We start from the raw sequence: 19996 nt of genomic DNA on the forward strand, positions 1-19996 counted from the left end.
GAGCTGAGCCCGGCAACCATCATTAATCACTGAGAGGGGAGCAAGACACTGTTCTCTGTTAACTACCTGGATTAAGCAAACAAGCCCATCCCGAAATTATCAGGGTGCTGCTCATCCTTTAACCAGAAACAAGTAAAAGGCTGAGTCTAAATCTACTTCCTAAAATATTTCTGAATTTCAGACAGGACACACCGACAGGTTAACATCAATATTACGCAAAAGGCTGATACTAATAGCCAAATCTATTATACTTGCTTGTCCAAGGGCTTGGATTTGTGTTCTCAATCCCTCAATCAGTAGCGGTTCTTTACACCACGTAGTAACTAAATAATTTCCTGATTTATTAATGTCGCACTGCACAACGTGTAGATTATTTCGGGTTATTTTTCATTGTAATATAATGTCTGTTACTTTATGGTGTTGCTAATGACAACCGGATGCTTTTGTAAAGATTGCAAACAGCAATCGAGTTTTGTTTTCTCATCTTGGCGCAGTTACATATACTGCGACACGTGCTGTGGATGTTGTGTGTGAGGGGGCCAGTCTTTAAAAGATGGCTTGTCCCTTTATATTGACCAGATCGGCACTGTTATTCTTGTATTTATCACAGTAGTGTAGGCAGGCAGTTTATGCTTTCAAAATGTAATTTTGTAAGTTCTCTTCTTGTGCAGTGTAGATTCCTCTGTATTTAAAAGAGGAAAAAAAATAGCTTTAGTCCTTAAAAGCTGTAGATTAACAGTATAATCTTTAGCAAAACTAAAACATGAGAGCTCGTTTTCAGAATGGTATACCTACATTTCCTGCACTGCTGTCTTCTGTTTCATCTGGCATGATAAACCAGCGACAGGATCTTTATTCCCTTTCTCCTGGAACACTAGCTTTGTTCCGGAAGCCAATATTGATTTTCAGGTATGGGCCAAAAGCTGAATGCATTAGATAGCATCTGCCACCAAACTGAGCTGACGTCCATGAGGTCATTGTCCAATACCCAATCAGATGTGAGGCAGCTGCTGGCTTGTTACTCCCTGTGCATTCTGTTGGGTTGGAAGTAGCCCAGGAGAGGACATCATCTTTAGAGACAGACCATCATTTTATTGGCTAAAGCTCAAAACCAATGTCTTCTCCTAATGCAGGCTTATTTTTTTTTTCAGAAACCATTTCCACTTTTGAAAGAAAAAAAGGATTAAACTACTATGCTAATCTACTTAAGACACCGAGCAGGATTTTTGGTTTCAAGTGTGAATATTTAAAAAATAAATGTTTTTTTTTTCCTGAATAAAAATAAAAATGGTCATGAATGACATTTTGAGCAGGTGTCAGAGTTAAACCTGCTTTTTCTTTCTTTTTCAAGGGCTTGCTACTCATAAAGACCTATTAAAAAGACTAGTGATTCGAAACCAATAGTTTAGGTTGTATTTCACTCAGCAGGCGCCAAAGAGGGTGAACTTCGGTTTTCACAGGCCTCGATCACAGAAAGGCTAAGCAATACATGTTCATTGGAAACTCATTTCTGTCTCTACTGCTGGTCATGCAGTTGCTCAAAAGAGAAGCTCTTTGTGGACTTCAAGAGACCACAATATCTTAAGAGCCTAAAACAGGTGCCTTACAGCCTGACAGGTGCCTTTACAGCTATTATAGGGTTTAAAATACACTTGGTATTCATGATAATGACCAGTCAAGTAGAACAAGGAAAGTGATTTGCACATTAGCAGCTGTAGTTGAACCACTATGGTCTTGTTGCCAGACACAAGCTGTGTCGGAGGTTTACTGGAAAGATCATTTGTGGGTGTGATGACACAGACTCTTTGAGAAGCTCTGTTCTTAGAAATTCAGTCAACAAAAAAAATCAGAAAGACAGTTGGCCTCCCAAAGGTTCTGAAGCGGCAGTTTAAACAAAATGGTGGTAGAAGGTGCACAGTATCGGGATGGGGGTTGTACGCTTTACGTTTTGTACTTGTGGTTGTAATTCACTCTTTCTCGTTTGATGTGGTATTTACAGAGGTGGGGGCAGTTGAATCTGAATCCTGGCTGATTCATTTAAAATAGAGCAAAGGATGTAAAAAATCAATCATTCGAAATGGATGTTGAACAATCCTCTTTCTTTCCAGTTTGTGTTTCTTCTCCTGATTACCTGCTACAACTGTTAAAGTATCAATAAACTGATCATTCTTTATATCTGTGCATGTTTTATAGCATAAGCAGTATAAAATATAAACACTATTTGAGTGTCTTTTGAGACATTAGTGACTGGTGCTGAATTCCTCTGTTACCTATTTTTATTTGTTTTTCATTTAGATATCTGTTGCAGTTCTGCTGTAGTGGTGGGTGACGTTGAGTGTGAAATTAGTATGATACATTTTCATGTACTGTATGTGATTAGACTGATCTAGCAACAGTATTTCAGATTTCTGCACTCATTGGGCCTCGGCAGTATGTGGGAATGGATCGGACTCTACAATCCTTCCTTAACTGGAAAAGCAAATTTAAAAAAAGAGGTCAAGAGATTGCAACTGTCGGGTCTCCTCGGCATTGCTTTCTGACTTGGTGCTTCCCCGCAGAAGCTGATCGGTGGCTTTTGAACATCAGCAGTGCTGATGATGTGTTGTTGCTCAGCAGGAGAGGAAGCGCAGGTTCAGACATGTGGTGTCTGTGCCTGGCTGTGGAACCGGCGGTGTGAAGCTCCCATCTGTGGGAACATGACTGAACGGCTCTAGATCAGAATCCCCCTCTGTGCTAAGAGGTGGCCCTGCTGGATGAGAACTGTCAGCTGACGGCACGGGTGCCTTAAGTCCTGCCGTTACCCCACGATGAGGCCCGCCAGTTGGGGTACGAAGGAAGAGATGTTGGGGAACGCCACATTGCTCCAGCCTCCTGCTCCCTCGCTCTGCTGATTGACAGCAACGCAGGCGGAGCCGGTGCACCAGCTGATTCAGCTCTCCTACGGAGAACTGTAGGAACGATGTGTGTCTAAACTCTGTTCTCTGCTAATAGGTCAAGCAGAAGAAGTGGAAGAAACTGATATGGAGACCACAAAGGTAGGAAAAATTAGCAATAGGAGCCGCTCCTGTTTGGGTAGTCTGAAAAGACAGCATTAACTGCCCTGTTTCTTTGGGCGACAGATTATTCCACTCTTGGAAACCCTGGATACTTTGAGTTTGTTGTAACTGCTGTTTAAACACATGGTAGGGGTTTAACTAGTACAGTAGTTCCAGTTGGGTGTGGAAAAATATTTTTAGACACCATTAATGGTGTCTAAAATGTCACTTTTAAAACCAAAACAGTTGTTTCTGTGTTTTTAGAAGAGTGTGTTTTAAGACGTTAGTGACTCATGCTGAATGTCATTATTACCTGCAGTATTTGTTTTTGTTTTTAATTTAGTTATCTGTTCTGCTATATTTCCGGATTAAGTTGACTGTGAATTATTATGTGAAAGGTTCACGTACAGGGTGAGACTGAATGAGAGGTTTGGAAAATGATTAAAACAGGCTCATTTGCTTTTAAATGCTGATTTATAAATCATAAATAAATTTATAAACATTCTAATAATAAGTGTACCAGGATATTTTATTTACCTGTCACTGCAGAGCGGTATTACAGAATACCTTGCCCATTACTGTGCCAAACTTCTCTACAGCTGGGCAGCCACAGACCTGCTTTCTTACTGCATGCTCTTTTATGAACAGGTGTGTTTTGTTGTGTCATATTGTGTTTATTTAATGGGGAGGCTTGCAGGTACAACACTGAGATAATGCAGCATTGGGCGCATGTGTGAAAAAGGTATACTGTAGCAAGATTTTTAACGCCACTTCCCAGTTGGATACTGATGTTGTGGTAAATTCTTCAACCCAAGACCAGGAGTCTTGTACAGAAGTAGTCTTTACTGAGCTCAGTAATTGTGGGTCTACCCCACAGAAAAGACAAGCTGCCGAAGTTTTCTAAGCCTTTTATACAGTCTGGTCTGTAGCATGTGACAGTTTGGTTCATTTCAGGTGGTTTGCATCCTGTTCTTTGAAGTTGATCACTCAATTTCTTAGTAACTTTTTACTTTGTACAAAGTCAGTTCTCATATGTTATGCTTTCATAGATCTTGAGGCAGTCTGGTGACTGATACAGAGCTTTATGTTTAAGCTAACATCTTTCATGCATAGTATTCCATATTATTGGCAGTACTTATTCTATACATATTAAGTATTAACAGTATAACATGGGATATGTGCTGATAAGCATCTCACTTTAGCATAAATATTCATTAATAATACCCCACAATGGCTCCCTGTCCCTACCCAGCTACCTGCTGGTTCCTAGCAGCCACATTACCTGCTGAGTGCCAGGGGCCACAGTATTGCCCCTTGCACAGAGACTTTGTGGCATTTTGAAAATCCCAAATCTTCAACTTTCATAGTATTTGAGAACTTCCATTCTGTTTAAACTAGCATCCAAATTCGGTGTGTGTGTGTGCTTGCATGCATTGGGGAGTTACTGTAGGTTGGTCTGTTGATTTCTCTCTCACCCTCTGCAATACCCGGAGTTGTCACAAGAGGGAGCTGTGGTCATTAGCCAAGAGGCCATGTTGACTGGTTATTCTGCAGACAATGACATCATCTTTTGCTTGGTCAGGAAGCAGGGACACCTCCAACAACAGCGTGCTGTATTACCAGCCCTCATGATTCATGCCGCAGGGTCAGGATTGTGCTGCAGATTGATTCAGGCTCTCCTACCGGATGAGTCATACTGTGTATCTGAGCCAGTTTAGGCTTGGTCGAATCCAAATGGGGCTGCTGTGAAAAAAAAAGTTACGAGTGAATATGTTCTCTGATAGAGAAAATTGTGCATTTACATTAAAGCGTTCTTATGTCTGAAATGATTTACCCATCGCTGCCTTGTGGCACTGTGGTATTTGAGAGAACTTTGTCTTATTTTGCTAGAGACGTGTACACAGAATGGGAATCATATCTGAAGGTCTCCTGCAAATATTTCTTCCCAGGACAGCTGCAGTTCGAGGATGTTCGCACCGCACACCTCAGACTTCACGCAGGGCCAGGACACAACTCCCCTCACCTCTGGGTGAAATAAAGTGTGACGTCCTTTAGCGTATAGTACACAGTTTTTCACTTTGTCGAGGATCTTTTAACTGTGAGACGGGAGGTTTGTCGTATTGAATGTTTTCTACAACAGTGGGCTTTTCCATTCCAGTTCATAGTTAATGAGCAGCTGCCCTGACACACTGTGTTCGCTAATGGGGCTTCTGTGGGATGATCTGAGCTTGAAGCACACTAGGGCGTGTGTTTTTTGCTTTTCGGAGACAGTTTTATTAATACAAGCCCTGGTCTGTTTGCCTGCTGTGGATGTCAGACTCCTCAGGGCAACACTGGAGGAACAAATGGGATGCAGAATCCTGCTTTGTGGTATGCCAGTAATGACAAGATGCATGATGTTATCTGAATGCCTACAGAATAGAGGCAGCCCACATTTGTAGAAGTAGGAAGTTTTGATCAGTGCACAAAAACAATTATACATAGAAAACCAGCCACATATTATATGGTTGTTTATGGTAGTGCCGTTAAAAGACAATACTTTAGCACATACGATGGGTTTTACTTGGTGCAAATACATACTGTATATAGAGTGTCCTCCATAAGTACCGGGACAGTGAACACAAGAAGTGCTTTTATTCCAAAATGGTACAACATATAATCACATAAATACCCAGGTGTCATTCTGTACATTTGCTACATATTCATCTTTTCATATCAAATCTGAATTGCTTGAGTGTACAGCAAAAATAGCAATTTTGACATGACTGTCCCAATACTTCTGGGGGCACTATACAGTATATCATTACCTTTCTCATTTCCTATTGCTTAAAGATCCCCCTTCAGTTACCGTTGTGAAGTACAAATGAAGTTATAAATGTTATCTTGATGTCATAATATGCCATTACAGGGAAATTGCATAAATATTTAACTTGACCACCATGATGAATAAAACTGTAAAATAGCTTTCATCTAAACGGCTGTGGCAGTTATTTTGAAAACAATTCGGTAATGGTTTATTACAGAATAGTCTGAGTACAACCTGGTGGTAGAGATGAGTATTGTGAGCACTCGTGTGGGTGGGACTGAAATCATTGCTAATCGGTAAGCAACAAGTAACAGCAGAAGGCTGTGTGTGTACAGTGCTGCCTGCACTGTGTTGTAGTGAGGAAAATTATAGACAGAGCTTTTCAGCAAGCAGCAAATACTCCTGACTTTGAAACTGACGGGCCCCGTTAGTCTCCATGGAAACGTGGCCTTCCACTGCAGTAGGGGAGTGCAGTGAGCGTGCTCGGGAGAGGCGGCTCACTGCCAGAGTATACTGCCTCCTGCTTTCACAATTCACACTGCGTTTACACTCAGAAGACCGTAAACGTCCAGGACTTCTCCGAATCCCTTAGATGCCTCCCAGCCGCCACCTCGTTATCGCCGTGTGAGGCCGCCTTCACAACCGCTTCAGTTTGGGCTGATCGAACACCACAGACCAAGCAAACAGCCGTGCAATCTCGGAATTAGGAAACAGAACTAACTTTCCCCTTCCTCTTTCTCACAAATTGACTAGAGAGTGGCTGATCGCTCACTGGGAATGACAGTTGTTTCACTGGGAGTCTCCCAGTGATATGCAAAGCTGAAACTTTACTGCAGACTGGCCTGGCCTTGCTGCCTGCGGTTTCCTCCCTCCCACATCCAGCTATGTTTGCACAGAAAACTCAATACAGGGGGCTTTCTGTGCAAATAAAGGTTTGAGTTAGAACCTACTGTCGGATGAAGCACCCTAATCATGGTATCATTGCTGTTGAAGGTGTGTTTTTGTGTTACGTGTTATGTGTTTTGAGGCGTATTGGGCTGAAGTAAGGAGGTGTCAGTGTGCTTTATCCCCAAATGTAGGGCTGGCAGCCTTCGACATGGCTGGAATGCTTAGCAAGTATGCAGAAGATATTGCCACTGTGTACTTGTGTTGAGACAGTAAACACAGCTGTGACATAGTGGTTTCCTTATCCTCAGAGCTGTGAAGTAGTGAAAGGTTGTGTAATGCAGTATTTGCATTTGTATTCCTCACTAGCCCATGGAAAACGTGGCACTTGGTTGTTACTGAAACTGAATAGCATGGCAAATTTCAACAGATTGTCGCGGATTTCTCCAGTCAAGGTTTTGATTTGTACAATCTAGAAAGAAAACACAGTTGTGAAATTAATTTGTTCAATAGTATTCTTCGCCATCTGTCAGATTATCACCTGACTCTTACAGCACACGTGCTAAATCAGTACTCAGATGGGGCACCTCTACAGAAGACCAGGTTGCTGCTCTGCATGATGGTGGTGGACCAGTAGGTGTCACTCCTCTTGGACCAGAATTTCTGAACCATTATGGTGACCTGGGATACCGTGACTACTGTATTTGGACATTAAAAGCCCAGGGCACTGTTAATAAGATTAGGTATGTTAGCCTCCCAAAAGCTCCCCCTTAACTCCGGTGGTTAAGACCTTTCTGACTCCTCCTGCTGATTGGCTGCGCAGTGGAGCCCAAAGGCAGGAAGTCTGCAAGTGTGTCACCCACCTGGAATGCAGTGGGTCCCCCTCCCTTATGTGAGGCTGGGACTGTCTTTGGAATGACGAGCACTATGTACCGTGCTTCCATTTAATTCATTGGTAATGTGGATAATTATTGTATTCACATCATAGTATTCAGCTGCCTCTTTTGATATTTTATTGAAGAAGACCTGCGTCTGGCGCAAGGACACCTCCATCTTGCTCTCTAGGGGGCTCAGTGAGGTTGTTTTCCTTGGTTGTGCCGTTGGGCTAGCCCATCCTGCTGAAGCACGTACCGATGACTTTGAGAGAGGTTTTGTTGTGCTTGTTTATGTCCCCTCCCCCCACTCCCTTAGTGGACAGCTAGTTAGCAGTGTTCATGCCTGATTAGCGGGCGACTCAGGCGGTGAGTGAAGAGCACGGAAAACAAACGCAGTCAGTGAGGCAGAGGAAATCTCCGCTTAGGGGATCTTGTAGAGAACGGATCCCTGTACACCCCTCTCTATTCTGCCTCTCAGAGTGTGTGAGAAGGTACAGAATGTGAACAGCGTGGGGATTAACTAGGAACCGATCTCAGATCTGGAGCTCGGAGATCTGTCCTAACAGCTGAAAATAAAAGGTGAAATAAAACTCCCAGAAGACTGTGGCGTTGGCACCGCGTCACCTCGAGACAGCACTGTGAAACAAGAGAAGAATGATAAAACAGGCCATGTAATCCCAGGTTCTGCCATGTGTCGGGCGTGCGCTGTTTGCCCATCGTGCAGGCTCTTGAGAAGTCTTACACGAACCCTCCTGCAGCACCTCCACCATGCTAGAGATCTTCCTGAAACCGGAACGGTTCTTCCCTGTGGTGGGTGTGTGGTGTTACCAGCTCGGCGGCCATGCGAAGCTGTGCCGATTTATCTAGCTGAAGGACAGAGCAGATCCGCGGGACTTCAAGGTTCTTTCGGTACCTTGCAGTGGTACTTGATGAGTGACCGCTCACAGCTATCGCCCTGCTTATACTGCAACACGATATGGGTTACTATAGAAACAGAGAAAGCTCAAGAATTCTTTTGAATCAGCAGTACCACAAATACGCTTATGATATGTCTGTGCGTTAGAACACACCACCAATTTGATGGTGATGATTGAGAGGATGAGAATTCTCTGGTGGTTAAGGCTCCTTCCTTCTACAGTAGGTTGGTAAGTTTATGAGTTGGATGGAACAGTACCTGTACACAAACTGCCTAAATTCAGGTCTGCTCCACCTGCAGTCCCTCCACAGTTTCGCAACAGGTGGATCCTTAATTTTCTAATTAAGAAGTGGCAGGATCAATAACGCAGTTGAGGAGCAGGATGTATGAATGCATTGCAATGGACTGGGTTGGAAAGCCCACTAAATGCATAGCCCTGGTCTGATTTATGTTGTCTTTGTATTAGCTCAAGGGGGGACAGAGATGCCCTTTGTAAACGTATAGCAAGTGACGAGAACCAGCATGTACAAACAGTACGTACTGTATGTCTGTGTGCACTCATCCCTGCTCATTCCCCAGTGCTTTGGACTTCTGCATGCCTCAGTGAATTCTTTGCATGTGCCAGGCTAGCAGCAAATCTGACTTTTGTTAAAAATGAAGAGGGACTACAACAAAGTTAGGAAATTAACCATGTTGCTGCATTGTTATTTTGCCCCCTACGTTGTCCGATTCAACCCCTTGAAAAAGGGTGCAGTTCTGCGAAAGGGGAAGCATTAGTTCTTCTGAGTTCAGAAGACGTGTCGGAAACAGCTTCCTGTTTTATTTCTGCTGGACACCGGGGTGAGCAAGGGGAACTGGGCGGGCTGGTTTTAGCCCTCACTGTGGGATTTCTGAGCTGTCGGAGGCGAACGATGAAACCAAGGGGGAGATTAAAGACTTCATCATGAGCTGCAGAACAGTCATCTGGGCTCCACGGTCCCCATCAAAGGCTCATTTCCCTGCAGTGTTTTAACCCACAAGTCATTACCAGCAAGTGCTTTGTTTGGTGAAACACCCTTTCTATTACACAATAATGCACTTTTAACCCCTTTCCATTGGATGTAGCATCTGCGTGTTCCTCGTTGGTCACACAGTTACATAATGTGCATTGCTTATTGAGATATCACCGTTCGCAAAGATCTGCAAGGCACTTAAATATCGTTCTGCCAGAACAGCCTCTCAAAAGCGGCACAGTGACAGCAGATGTTTCATTCCAGATCAAATGATCCATTCCCGTTCTTAAAGCTGCAGGAGGTATCGTGAAGGACAGGACGGGTTTAAGTGGAACCTGCGCCTGTCACGGTGTAACATTGTAGTAATTCCGTGACGAACCTTTGCGAGAGACGGACGCTGTATGCGTTGCGGTTCATGCTGCGCAGGCACGTGACCATCACCCATGCTTCAGAGAGGCATGAATAACGGCGCAGACACAGCCACTCCTGATAATTCCCTCATTACGCTCCAGCCTGTGCATTAAAGCAGGCAGTTCAACACATGGGGATTGATCAGAAAGCATGTCAATATCCGTTCAGGCTTTCTCCCAGTTTAACAGATCCAATTAGCATCTGCTCACATTGCACTGGGATAAGTCAGGCAAAAGGGGCATGGCCTACTTTGTTTGGGGTGCTGTACACTTAACCCGTTAACGAGCTGGCTGACTAACGAGCTGGGTTCATTTGCTTTGTCTCCTGGTTCTGCCCTCTCCACTCTCTCTCTCTTGGAGGCGCGTCTGTCCTGATCAGGGACAGGTGGAAAGATCAGGGCCGGAGCCTTGATCAGTGCACCCCTCCGTGAGCCGCCCCCCACCCCCCCCGCCCGCGAGGCAGCGCTGGGGTCCGTCGCGATCAGGAGCGGGGGCGCCGGTCGCAGAGCAGAAGCCGATGAGGGATTAGGAACAGTGCCGCACATCAAGGCTCGGATGGTAAACGAGCCTGACAGGAGGGCTTGTCACCTGATCGGCCCGCCCGCAGCCCATTGGCTCCTGAGCATCAACCTACATGCCTCTCATAATACCCTTTGTGAGGACAAATCCCGGGCATCAGGCAGCGTGCTGCGTCTGGGGTCGGAATGTCCCTTGGCCTTTTTGTGGGAACGGATGCTCTGGGAGAAGCCGAGAAATTGTTTATTAGCAAGAAGGTCCGAGGTTGATTTATTGTCAAATTAATTGCATCCCCCGTTTAATATTTATACCTTTCCTTTCTCAAAATTTATTAGCTGGGCTCACAGCCCCATAGGGATGTACCGTGTAGTATTCCTTGTGACTCGTGGTTCTGTTCGAGGGGTTTAGGAAACATTTGTTAGCGTAGGTCCATTTTTCAGGTTTGTGGATGTACATTATATTGGACTGCCATCTTAATGAAACAAATGGTTAGTGAAATCTTCCAGCACACAACCGAGAAATAACACTAAACCCTGTAGTAGAACAATATATCAAAATCATCAGACGCTAGTAACTTTCACAGTGCAGTTGAGGCGCTGAATGGATGCGTGTTCTGAGATTTCCCTGTTAGGGCGGCCTCAGGTCTTGACCTTGTGTGATAAGAAATAAAGCCCATGTAGCAGTTTCAAGCTGTAGATCAGTTCTGTGAGCTTAGCCTCCATTAAGCCTTCAAGAGAAGGTGCCTGGATATACTGTACTGTGGCAGCTATTTGCATTGACTTCTCATCTGAAATAGGCCCTCCATGAAAATGCAAAACAAAACTAATACGGTGATTTGTTTACTAATTTAGAAAAATGAAATTAGGACTAATGTGTAGTTCATCAGCACAGTGCCTAGGACTTCATCGTTAACAGTAAAGTAATAATTGATTACTGTAAGCTACGTTCACCTGCAGCCCGTCGGAAGAAATAGTCAGTCCATCCCGTTCAACAACTGGCGAAAACACGTCGTCCCACAGACAGACCCCTAACTGCAGGGCCGGAAGTTCAGCTTGCTCAGGGAGTTGTGATCAGGGTCACCTGTTCCCCCCGCAGGAGAAACTAACGATGCCGAAAATTCATGTCGCATTCTGTATTCGGGGGGAAAAAGCAGCTCGTCGTGATTCTTTAATTGGCAGAGGTTTAGTCGTTTTGGCTGGAGAAACGAAATTACCCAAAGGCGAGTGTAAAAGGGAGGTCACGTTCTGAAAAACGACAACTTACTGTACACATTTACCCTGAGTGAAATTCAAAGCCGTGTTTTATGCACGCATCCCTTTTTTACTGTATATCGCCGCTCGTTATTCGATTCAATACTGTACCAACATCTCGCGAATGTGAAGTGGCGTCCTCCGTATGTAGGCTTATCGTATCCGAATAGCGTTTTAATCGCGCCGTAGGATTGGCAAGTGCAATGCCAGTTTCACGCCATGCATTGATGACCCGAGCAGTACTGTGCGTGACTGCCGCAGCGCGTGGAGCGGTACCGTCGCGCGGAGACGTCCGGCCTGGCACGCAGGGCGCTGTCTCAGTCGAGCTCCAGATACGGGCTCATCTTCAGTGCGTGAAGGGTGTTCCCTCCTGCGTTCCCATTACCTGTACAGGCTTGCATGTCATTTGATTAATACATTGGCCGCAAAAGGCAAAGTCTCAGCCTGAAATCGCTACAGCCCTTATTAAGCTACAGGTGAGGTTACCGCAAGATGGAGTGCACGCATACCTGTACAGTACATCGCTGAGATCGTCTTCGGGCAACGGGGCGATTCGCGGGGGTTTGCTTTTGTACGGAAGACTTCTCTGCCCCTGGGCGCTGTGCTTAAAATGTGAAAAGTTGCAACACAATTCAGTATTCGAGGATTCAACCAGCATGTGGGGAATTGCGTGCTTAGCAAATGTTTTGAAACACTGGTTTAATAACATTCAAACTAGTTATGTCCCTACCCTCGTTATTTCAGAGGATAGTTGTGGTGCACCTGACACTCCGTGAGAAAATGCTTTCAAAGCGCACCGTGTGTTTGCCCATTCATTAATGTTGGGCGGCTTGGGAGCAGATTGATCTTCGCCTTGCATTAATGCCTCTGTACAGGACCTGCCATTACAGTGATCTGAAGTCGCTGTAGTGTTTACTCGGGGGTGCAGTAAGTAAAACCGCGTTCTCAGTACTGTTGCGGATGTGGAGCGTGAAAAGGGGGAACGTTATCTGTTTTTTAAGACAGAAGTGCGTTCGTTACATTTTACAAGTGTTTCGTTTCCACACGTTAGATTTCCACACTTCCTTGCTCGGTCCTGTGTGAACCGACCCGGCCTGGCCTCGCGCTCTGCCCTCGCGCGGGTGCCGTTCCTCGGGAGCTGTCCTTTCAGCACCACGCGCCTCCGGAAGGTCGTCTTGGAACGGAAAAAAAAGATCTCCTTTACACCAGCGCCGCGTTTTTTAGCAAATTTGTTACAGTATTTATGGTCAGAAAGGGAAAATTTAGCCCGGTTTTGCCCAGATGTCCCTGATCCACTTCTTAAAGGTTTTAGTTTTGTGCGTATTTAAAAAAAATCGGCTATTTTTCAACCGTGCAATGTATATCTGTATTTTTCATGAAAACCTGCAGTAATAAAATATTATACAAGTTGAACAGTTTATGGCGATGATCAGAACAGCAGGAGCGGAGAGACGTGGGTAAAGTTCATGCTTTACGGGGTTATTTTATGACTGTTTAATCACGGGGCATCAGTTTCAAAGCAAGGCGCATCTGCTGGGCCCGTGGCTTAATCCGATGACCGAGAGGAATGGCTCTGATAGAGGACGGCTTCTGCCAACAAGAGTAGTGCAGCTGGAATTAATATTAACAGGGGGGCTCAGAATTCATTTAGGAAATCTGTCCACCCCCCCACCCCTGATAAATCCCACAATGGGGTGCGCATTCTTTATTCTGGTGGAGTGACGATTGCATAAGCAATGGGTGCTCCACTCGCAGCATTGTTTTTCTGAGAAAGCTGGCTTCTCCAGTAAGCTTATGTAAGGGCTTTAGGTGGAATCGCTGCAGCGTGATCCAGCTGTTTGTCCGGCCCCACGTTCTGAGCCTCCGTGGCAAATCGGAACGGATACAGGGATGCGTCGTCACCCGCGGGGCACCACGGAGGAGGGGGTGGAGGCAGGCTCTAAATCTCGGGTACGGCCACTAAGGCTCAGTGTTTGCACGCCCCCTGTCTGACAGCAGCCTTCGGGAGAGCAGCAGAGAGCGGAGACTGGTCCGGAAAGTGTTGCTTTGAGCAGTTGCACAGCCGCCCTTCATGTTTGCTTTTCCTGTAGGGCTGCGATTTTGTAGAGCACAGCAAAATCCTGCACATGAACTTGAAAGCCATTAACACTGTCCATGTGCAATTGCAGTGCAGAAAAAGAAACCACTGGTTTCCCAAACGTACTCGTCATATAAACGCTAATGGTTAATTGAATCGATGGAAGAGCTTTTAATCTCCGGAGATCCCAAAGCAGTTTACATAGGGTATACTGTAAGAAGAGAAGCACTTCCTACACTGCTAAACTGCAGCACCCACCTGGCAACATGTGGAGGTCATGAGACATTAGCAGTTCTGCTACTCAGCACATGCACACTAGAGGAGAGAGAAATTCCTTCACTTTAATTCAGGGGGACATTTAAGGAAGCTAGATACTGTAGTATTATTGCCAAGACATCAGAGTTAGCATCCCTACTCTTACGATCAATTGCCATGTGATCTATGAGGACCAAGTAGTCAGTACCTGTTTAATGATTCATCAGGAACTGCTTATCTTACAGCACATTGTTCCCTGGTCTCCACAGTGGGGCTTTAGTTTGACATTAGAGAGAAAGAGCATCACCTGCCTGTCCACCAGCTACACAGCAGGAACCTGATTTTTTTTGAGGTCTCCCATCCCACTACCAATCTGGCCCAGTCTTTCTTATCTTCTGACATCTGACGATGTCAGCTACCAAGTGGTAATGCTGTTCAGAAATGCTGGATAGGAAACTGTGATTTTAACAGCAGTTTTTAATGAGGGAAGATCTTAAGGTAGCCGTATTCTTGCGTAACAAGTACATTTGAACCCGATGTATCATCTAGTCTAGAGACCAGATTGTTACTCCTAAATGCCTGGGACACTACAGCAAGGTCACTTTGAGAGTGGTCATCTTAGAATCCGGTACCTGGGGTGCTTGTACGCATACAGAAGAGAAGCTAATTTTGTTTAAAATGTATTTAAAAGAGGGATGTGTGTAATATAACTTAATGGCATGTTTTCCTACGAGTCTAATGTGTTTAATAATGAAATATACTCAGGCCTGTTATAAACATTTTGGAAGATCAGGTTTAAGCATGTTAATTACCCTCTGAAAGGAAGTTTGTTTTGCTTCATTCATAATTTGGACAGGGAGTGGGCAGTGTGGAAGCCCTGATTCTGGTGAGTTGTCCTGAACATGCTGGGGCACTCAGAGGCAGGACAGTGCACTTGCTCACTTGCTGGCTTGGGCCAGATGTGAAACATAACAATGGCAGACCCATGTAAATGCTACCAGTGAAAGGGAGAAAAGAGGGACCGCAGCGTTTCTGCTGCTCAGCCTTCTTCAGGTATGAGCAGCACCTCACAACCCCTCCTCACAGCTGCCAAGATGCTGTGCTTCTCTCTTTCTTCCGTTCAGGCTGGGTTTAACCTTTACTTGTCCCTTTGCAGCCAAACCACACTGATGCAGGTCCCTGCTCGAATATAACCGTCGTACAGTAATATTCAGAGCCTGTGAGCAGCTGAGTAATACCTGTGTTTATACAGTACCAAATTTAAAATGGAATTGCATTTTTAGTGGTTATTACAGTTATGGAGATGGTCTCATTCTAAATATCTTGGGATTCTGGATTTCTTTTGAACTCTGGCATTATTACTGTAGCAATTGAAGTCTTGTGGAAGTCATGTTTCTGTTATTGTTATTATCATTGTCGTGTTTTGTGCTGTCACTGGAAGCGAGTTTATAGTTGATTATTTATTTTTTGGCCGGCGTTGTAGCGAGACTTACTGTGCATTGATATCCTTGACTGTCAAGGCAGTGCTTGTGCGTGTTGTAGCAGATGGTCTTCATGTCAAGCAGAGCTTCTTCTGCTTTGTGCGACAGGGGAGGTGACAGTTCCTCAATTCCTGCTCTGTCTAAGACAGTGACGCCCACGGACACCTCCTCGACTCATTCATCATCCTGAGTGCAATGCACGAGGAGGGAGGTGTGAAGGTTTATGGAAAACCACCAAAATCAGACCAAGAGACATCAGTCGGCAGTATTCTTATGGACTAGGGGAGGCCATTCAGCCCAGGCTTGTTTAGGTCCCAGGAGGAAATTGATCTGAGGATCTCATTCAAAACTGTTTTTTTATTTACTTATAGTTGGGAGAAAGACTGGTAAAAAAAAGGCTGAAATTTAATCGCCGCAGTTTCTCTCAGAACCCACCCCCCCGTCCCAGGATTCCACTCCAGGTGGGTCCCCCTTCGCTCCCCATCCCACAGAGGAACCCCTGAATCAGAGCGTGAAGGAGGATGGTGCCTCTCCTGCTGTACTGCTCAGACCGTGTCAGATGCTGCTTCTCACACCGGAGCTGTAGATGAGCAGTAAAGCCAGACTCCCTCGTTTCTGCCCCACAGACGGAGCGTGGGGAGCATCTGCATTCCGTCATGGAGTTAGTGAGAAGCAGGGAATAACTTTCCCTAAGATCCACCTCTCACCCTGTGTGACACTCTTGATTCTGAAGAAATCCATGGGCTTGAATCCCAGCGTCATTGAGGAATCAGACCTTTATAGCCATAATCATTCTGTGTCCAAGAGTGGGGAAAAAATGATCCTTTCAAGCCCAGGAGTGCTTTGCTTGCTTCTCTCTACATCGACTGTAGCAAAGCCGTGTATTTTTGTAGTGTGCTAACAAACCTGTCTCTTCTGCTCGGGCCTGCATGGTCTGAGTGAATACCAGCGACACTGCTGAGGTCTCCGAAGAGCAGAGCTGCATAGAGCAGGCATTTGTGTGGGCTTGGAATTCCCTGCAGGTCAAAACCAGAGCTCCAGGCGCAATATGAATCGCAAGAAGAAATTAGGAAAATGAGACGGACGTGACGGGGTTAAAATATTCCCAAACTTTCTTCGGCTGGGACAGAGGGTGATAAAAACATGCAGGTCTGCCACACTCTCCTCACCCACACAATTATACTCTGTGTATGCAGTGTCCTGAAGAGATTACAGGGACAGCTGCTGATACCAGTTGAGCCTGACATGTGCTCCAACAGGTCCGGCTAATCCCGTCCCCCGGGAGACCGAGCAAAACCCCAGGGTTAACTGGGGAGTGGGGGGGTTTAAAAAAGGAAGGGGCTTGTGCCAGTGCAGCCAGCACAGCGTTAGGCTGGGGATGAATGGAAGTTCTCGCTCTCTGTGCCAAACCCCTCTGCGGTAGCCAGAGCCTGCAGTGTAACATGAGCAGCAGGGTTAGCGACAGGAGGACACAGTGCGTTTGTGCAGGGGAGGTGTTTGGAGGAAGGGTGCTGGGGGGGGGGGATATTAGGAGAGGAGCATGCTCAGTAGAAGCTGGAGGACAGCAAGTGCAGCTAGAGCTCTCATCTGCTGCAGGACCGCGAGTGTGTGCGCGTGTGTGTGGATGTGAGTGCGTGTGAGAGCCGGCGCACAGAGGAGACATCCTGACAAGGCGGCAGGCAGGCAGGCAGGCACTGTGGCACTCAGGTTGGTGCAGATACCGAGCGGCCCCGAGTGAGGGGCTGGGGGGGGGAGAGGACAGGAGAGAAGAGAGGAGGAGGCGGCGAGGACCGACGGCCGGGCAGGCTGGACGAGAGCCTCTGCATGGGACACCAGGTCCAGCTGGGATTTACCTCCTGGGGCTTGCTCCCGAAATGCCATGGAAAGACTGGCCAGCTGAGCAGGGAGAAGACGCTATGGCTGTCGGGCACTCCTTGCCGCACTAATGAAAGGCTTCAAGCTTGCCTGGTAAGCCCACTTGAGAGAGAGAGAGAGAGGGAGAGGGAGAAGGAGAGGGAGGCTGCTTCACCCTTTTTCGGCCGCTGCCCCGTGCCTTCTCCTTCGGGCAGTCTGCAGCGGGCTCCTCTCCCCCCCGATGGCGGGTCTCGTCCGTGCGCGCTGTCGGTCGGTCGCATGCGTGCCTGGAAGTGAGCAGCCTGCTGCCGTGAGCGCTGTGACTGCAGTGCTCTGCCGGCCTGTGTTTGTTTATGCGCTCCCCTCATCCTCACCGGATATTTTTAGTGGCGAATTACAGTGTACTGCAGATGAAGCAGCAGCAGCAGCAGCAACAACCGAGGGAACGTGGGAGAGATTCACTTCAAGCTTGTGAGACAACAGTCCGATGTCTTTCGATATCACAGATGCAATAAGACCCTTTTCTAACGTGTTTTATTCGCCTTCCTTCTTTTCCTTCTCTAGCGGGTTGAAACATGTTATCTGGTAGCTACATTTGCATGTAACATCCTTCGCCGCTCAGGTGTCTCTGTTTGCTGGAACTCTGCCGACCTGCTCTGACAGAATGAGAATGGGGGAAATCGGGGCTCTAGTTTTCAGTGGCTTAAATTGTCTGACTGCTTGTGGACTCTGGCTGCAGCTATGAGGGGAGAATTGGTAGATACGCATCCTTTACATATGTCATGCGTCTGCTGACTGCTTGTCGTAAGGGAAATACATGCAGTCTTCTTTCTAAATGAAATGAAAGAGAAATGAAAGTGCTCTTTGTGTCATTTTGTAAGTCTGTTGTTGAACAGCATCCAGTTTGGTTTTTTTGCCAAAGGGCTTCGGATTGTAATGCACTTGAGCTGCATTTCCCCATCGCAGAGGGTCTTGGCATGTTTCTTTCTGGTGCCCTTTGAAATCTGCTCATGCACAAGCTTTTTGAAGGTGTAGTGTGGCCGTCAGATTTGAAAGTTTTAAGGAAATAAACTGTTAGCATGCATTTGCATTTATGTGGGAGTTGGAGTGTTTTCCAGGCTGTCAGATTTAAAAGTTTTAAGGAAGTAAACTATGCATTTACTTTTTCTGAATACGTTTTCCCATGAACTGAACATTTGGAGTTGCCTGTTTAAAGTTGACGAGCAATTCAGAGTTACATTCTATAGGAAATGTGCATCGTGAGGGATGGTTTCAGATGAAGCTGAAGTTGTGGATTATCTTGCTGGTTTTCAGTCTGTGTGTGCAGCACAGGATTTCATTTGGATGTGACAGACAAGGACACTCCTAATAATCCAGAATAACAAAGCACTGTAGAAATGTATACACCGTACTCCAAAAATGACTGTAACTGCAAATGCATTTAAAAAAACACATCAAAGCAACATTGCTTTAACTTGCACAAGCACAGTGTGATTAAAATGAGATCAATTAAGGATCATTAAGGCTGCTGCAGTATAGCCTTACATTTTTATGCAAAGTAATGTTTACACTTCAGCAAGCATGCACATCTATAGGCAACACCTTACTGTAAATTATAAGTTGAGGTACCCATCATTGAAATGGGTTAACAATATTTTCAAAAAGCTGTTATTTTAAATGATTAATTACTTTAATTAATTAATTGCAATTAATTGATTAATTACAAGGCATAGCAGCTTCAATTCCCTCAAAAGGTTGCATTCACAATTTTAAGATGCTTTATATATTGTATATACCTGTATAATCCAGGGTTTAAAACAAGTAGAGGCACCTTCTGAATTGATTGCGGTCTTTGTCTGTTTAATATAATGCACAGAGAGGGAATGATGTTGGAAGTGTGCTTGGATGACAAGGAACAGTGTCTCGGATGACTGCACTCAGGACAGATACGAGGATTAATGGAATGGAAATTAAAGCATCTTCCAGTGAGGAGCCATCCGCCATCGACAGAAGCCGCAGTATTTTAAAATTTGCAGTAACCCCTTGAGGCACAATTGTTTCGAAGCTTGCTGGCAGTTTGTTGGGATTTCAAAATTTGTGGTTGCAATTCCAAATACCTTAGCGCAATAATTTTAGATTGCTTTATCTCATCATGGAGGGCTTTTCAATCACATGCTGATCAAAAGAATGTATTCTGCGAAAGGAGGGAAAAATATATATATAAAAAAACAACCTGCCAGCCAAGACTTTAAGAGAGGTTGTAGGAAAAAACAGATCCTTCTGCGTAGCTACAGGGGTCTTTCTTTTGTTTGACTACTGGGAAATGGACTCGTTTATAACTGGGCACATGAGAAGAGTTCTAAACAAAGGCAGGCCTTTCGGTCCAGGTAGTCGTCACCTGAAGTTTCGGAGCAGAAGGCTGCAGCAGTTGCTTGCAGTGTCCCCCAGCGCAGCTCAGTCACTGGGCCTGGGGACTCAGCCGAGTTCGGAGCTGCTGGGAGGAGCAGGAGGAGTCTTTAGGGTAACACTTGAAAAGCTGAGCAGAGCCTGGACACCGAGACAGGCAGCAAAATCTGCAGATTGAAGCAGCGTTGGCTTCTGCTGTATCTTTTTCATTTCTTGTCCTTTTCCAATGAATATGCAG

The 19996-nt window shown here is 45.6% G+C and overlaps 1 protein-coding gene across 14 annotated transcripts in view; it reads left to right on the top strand.

Annotated features, from left to right (window-relative positions):
- The window catches only part of gramd1ba (GRAM domain containing 1Ba), a 188273-nt gene that overhangs the window by 106093 nt on the left and 62184 nt on the right, over window positions 1-19996 (top strand). The window contains exon 1 of one of the 14 annotated variants that reach the window (XM_069182766.1): window positions 17053-17466. The exons of 12 other annotated variants lie outside the window; for them this stretch is intronic. In XM_069182766.1, the coding sequence (XP_069038867.1) occupies window positions 17444-17466 (23 nt within the window). In that variant the 5' untranslated portion in view covers window positions 17053-17443. Of the gene's footprint in view, window positions 1-17052; window positions 17467-17514; window positions 17824-19996 lie in introns of those variants that run through there. One more of the 14 variants, XM_069182762.1, reaches the window with a different exon arrangement.

The sequence above is a fragment of the Lepisosteus oculatus genome, chromosome 23 (assembly GCF_040954835.1).
Source record: "Lepisosteus oculatus isolate fLepOcu1 chromosome 23, fLepOcu1.hap2, whole genome shotgun sequence".
NCBI lineage: Eukaryota > Metazoa > Chordata > Actinopteri > Semionotiformes > Lepisosteidae > Lepisosteus > Lepisosteus oculatus.